This window comes from Triticum urartu, unplaced genomic scaffold (assembly GCF_003073215.2).
Source record: "Triticum urartu cultivar G1812 unplaced genomic scaffold, Tu2.1 TuUngrouped_contig_6943, whole genome shotgun sequence".
NCBI lineage: Eukaryota > Viridiplantae > Streptophyta > Magnoliopsida > Poales > Poaceae > Triticum > Triticum urartu.
Genome location: NW_024117746.1, coordinates 1,536 through 5,113, shown reverse-complemented (window position 1 = coordinate 5,113; position 3,578 = coordinate 1,536). Strand labels below are relative to the sequence as shown.

The following is a 3,578-nucleotide window of genomic DNA, read 5'->3' as shown; positions in this document are numbered from 1 at the left end:
CCGTTATGGTACTCCCCTCCCCCTTTTGCCTTATTCCCCTGCTCGTTACCGGGCGAAAGCCAAAATCCTTCTGGATTGGGCGGCACCGACACCCGTGGCGTCGTCACCTTCTTGAAGGTCTCGCCTTTGGTGAGTTTTGGGGCGTTGGCGAGCTCGCTCCGTTGGTAGGCGTTTGGCGGCTGCGTGGTCGGAGTCTGCGGTGTTTGGGATTCCTCCATTGCAGCTTTGTCATCAACACTCTCGCCGTGCATTTGCCTCTCCTCGTGTGAAATTCCCTTTCAGTGCCCAGGTTCCCCTTTGTTGAGCTCGGAGTTGCATGTTGGCGGTGCTCTGGTTTGGTCTTCCCGATGGCAATGGTGGCGGTTTCCCATCTTAGCTCTTGGGAGAGCGTCTGTATCTTCCGACGGATCGGCGCCTCGTGCCAAGCGAGGGGGCAGGGAGCCCTTTCGGAGATGGAGGAGGTCGTATCCGTTTTGATCGCAGCCTATGGAGCTGACAATGTGTTACTTCCAATCTGCTAGTTGTGTCTCCTCAAGGCCTTCTTGGTGTCACTGAGCGGTGGACTGTGATCGGTGGAGGGCTTCATCCTCTTCAAGCTGCTCTTGGGCTTTAGTTTCTTCATCTTTGCTTGTAGATTGTATGAAGCTAGCTAGCTGTTGCAGAGCACTATGTATCTCTTAGCTGTTTTGTTTTTCTGTTCCTGTAAGTGGGTTGATGATGTAATCCTGGCCGTTTGATGGCTAAACTGAAAAAAAGAGTTGTTGTTGCATTAAATATATATGTTGTATATATGCACACAAAGCACTTCCAATTATACACTTATTATATTGTAGTGTGTAAGTATTAAACATTAGAGAGTTGTTGTACTAAAGTGTGTATTTGAAATGTGCTATTATGACATTAGGGTACTAATATTATTGCTAAACTGAAAAAAGTTACAACGGCAACTAAAAATGCTGCCATGGCAGTGCCTTTTTTATTTTAGCATCAATCATCCTCCTAGTTACATTAATTATAGCAACAATCGCGGATTGTTCCTTTATTAGCGCAGAATGCAGTATCTAGTATGTTGCCAAGAACTGAATGCCGCCCTCACGACATCTTGCACACATAGTTCCGGATAATATTACCAATATATAATTGTGAAAAAATGATTAAATCTATTTTATTGTATCATTTATAGAGATACGCAGCCAGCCGTGGTTGAGCTTGCAAAACAAGGGGTTCCAGTAGGGCAAGGCTTGCATTGCTTTCCTGTAGACTGATAGTTTTAACGCCTGCAGGTTTTGTCCAAGTGAAGCCCTGCAGCATCCTTGCAAACAACATCATTGTGATAGAGGTACCAAGTGAAATCCCAGGACAACCCCTTCTCCCACTGCTAAAAGAAATGAAACGTAGGCCTGGCTCAGTGAGAAGAACATTCACGGTATTCAGATGCCTCTCAGGACGAAACTCTATTGGTTCTCTCCAAATCTTGGGGTTTCGGCCAAGTCCAAGCCGGCTTAAAAGGATGTGGCTATCCTTTGGGATGGTGTAGCCAGTGATAGTGGTGTCCACCATTGCAACATGGGGTAAATTAAGAGCATGGTATGGGTGTATGCGGAAGGCCTCCCGGATACACGATTTGAGATAATTTAGCCGAGGAATATCAGACTCCTGGACTAGTCTATCTTTACCAACGACAGCGTCGAGTTCATCGGTTGCTTTTTGCATGATCTCTGGTCTGTTCATCATCTCAGCGAGCGCCCACTCAACCGCATTTGATGGGTTGTCGACTGCTGCAAGCACCATTTCCTACACCGGTCGATGTTGGAATAAATAAAGCAATCAATCAATACAATACAACAACAAAAAAGGTCAATACATATATAATATATGATTGAAGAATAATTAATGAACTTTCTGTTGAGGTAGATCGTACTAACCGCCGTTTGTGCTCTTATTTCTTGTAGGGATAGCAACGGTTGTCCCTCTGCGTCTTTAAGATGAACTAGGACATCCAAAAAGTCTCTAACCTCTTTATCTTCACCACCTTTCTCAAGAGTGGATGACCTTTCATGGATCCGCTCCCATATGATGGGATCATGCAACCGGTTGAGTGTTCTCATGACATCCATGGAAACCTCCTCATGGCCATCCAAGTCGAGGCCTACCAGGGCTGGGATGTAGTCAGACACGCAGAAGCTGTACACATGGTTGAGGGCCTTAAAAAGAGCGGCCGCATGTGCCTCGTCCTCATATCCAGGCCCATTAGTTGACGAAGCCGGTAGGTTGCTAAAGTATCTTTTACCGAACACAAGCCTTCTTATCAGGTTACAACAGAAATGTTGTGCCACATGGCGCACGTTGACAATGTTTTTTGCATGTGGCATCATGCGATGACAAGCGGTGTTGTTAATGTACCTTACAAGGTGGTCGTACTCCTCCTTCCGTAGGTGGTTGAGCTTCTGCTCCATGGACGAGGTGAGGATCTCCGAGGTGAGGACGCGCCTCATCTTTTTCCACTGCTCTCCATGCGGTGACAAGACGGAGCCCTTGTACCCGAAGCTGAATGTACCCGAGGCGAAGGTGGTGGGACGGGAGGCGAAAACTTCATCCTTCTTCCGTAGTACCTCACATGCTATCTCTGGGCATGTCACAACAATGACATGAGTAGCTCCGAGACGGAGGCACATGATGTCTGTGTTCATCTCCTTGAGAAGGCGATGGATCCACCGGAACACTGCCGGCTTGTTCCAAACCATCTGGTGCATGTTCCCAATGATGGGCAGTGTGGCAGGCCCCGGGGGCAGCAGACCTCGTCGTGTCCATTCCTTCTGGGACAATACCACTCTTTTGCTTTTTCTGAGAAAATACAACAGCAAGGTAGCCATGATAATTATAACCAGCGTACCAACAAGAGTCATATTGCATGAGCTGGTCAGGGTGCTATATGGACTATCCCCGCGAAAAAAAAAAGAAGGTTGCTATATGGACTAGAATAGATGGAAAGCTCTGGAATAGGTAGATAGGTTGGGGGTGACAAAGGGGTGTTTTAAGACTTGTGTCCGAAGACACTCCTGCTTGGTGCATCCAACTTGGTTAACTGTAGCGTATTTATAGGACATCCGGGGAGCTAGCTAGCTTGGCTGCAGTTCGTCCACGGTTCCATGCATCGTGGACATGATCAGGTTCATATAATTATTTTATTAGTTAGAGATATTCTTCAGTTTGATCAGCTTCATGAATTTTTTTCCATTTGCCAATATCAGAGAAGGCATCTGCTGAGGTAGTTCATATGGTGCCCTTTATCCAGACCCTTTCTCAGGTATAATTTCTGGATTTACTGCAGAACCGTTGCTTAAGCGATTATTTGTTTGTTTATTCATCCCTGAATTTCGCTCGTGCCATGCGTGGCCTGCATTCCTTGGAGATCAGAGACTATCTCTTCTTTCACTGTCAATTTGTCCTAGTAACCAGTGGCGGAGGGTCTTGGTGACCATCCCGGTGCCTTCGCCTCTACGAAATCTTTCGGCCTCTTTAACGTTTCTAAGTGTTTCCATTGGCACCTCAATAAATTGCTGCACGCTCCGCCACTT

The 3,578-nt window shown here is 46.5% G+C and overlaps 1 protein-coding gene across 1 annotated transcript; it reads right to left on the bottom strand.

Moving 5' to 3' along the window:
- Positions 1 to 913: 913 nt before the first annotated feature.
- Positions 914 to 3,044, bottom strand: LOC125531299 (tyrosine N-monooxygenase-like). The gene is made up of 2 exons (XM_048695709.1): positions 1,926 to 3,044; positions 914 to 1,794 (listed from the first exon to the last, which is right to left on the bottom strand). The coding sequence occupies exons 1-2, from the start codon at positions 2,904 to 2,906 to the stop codon at positions 1,174 to 1,176; spliced, it is 1,602 nt and encodes a 533-aa protein (XP_048551666.1). The 5' UTR covers positions 2,907 to 3,044; the 3' UTR covers positions 914 to 1,173.
- Between the last annotated feature and the right edge of the window lie 534 nt (positions 3,045 to 3,578).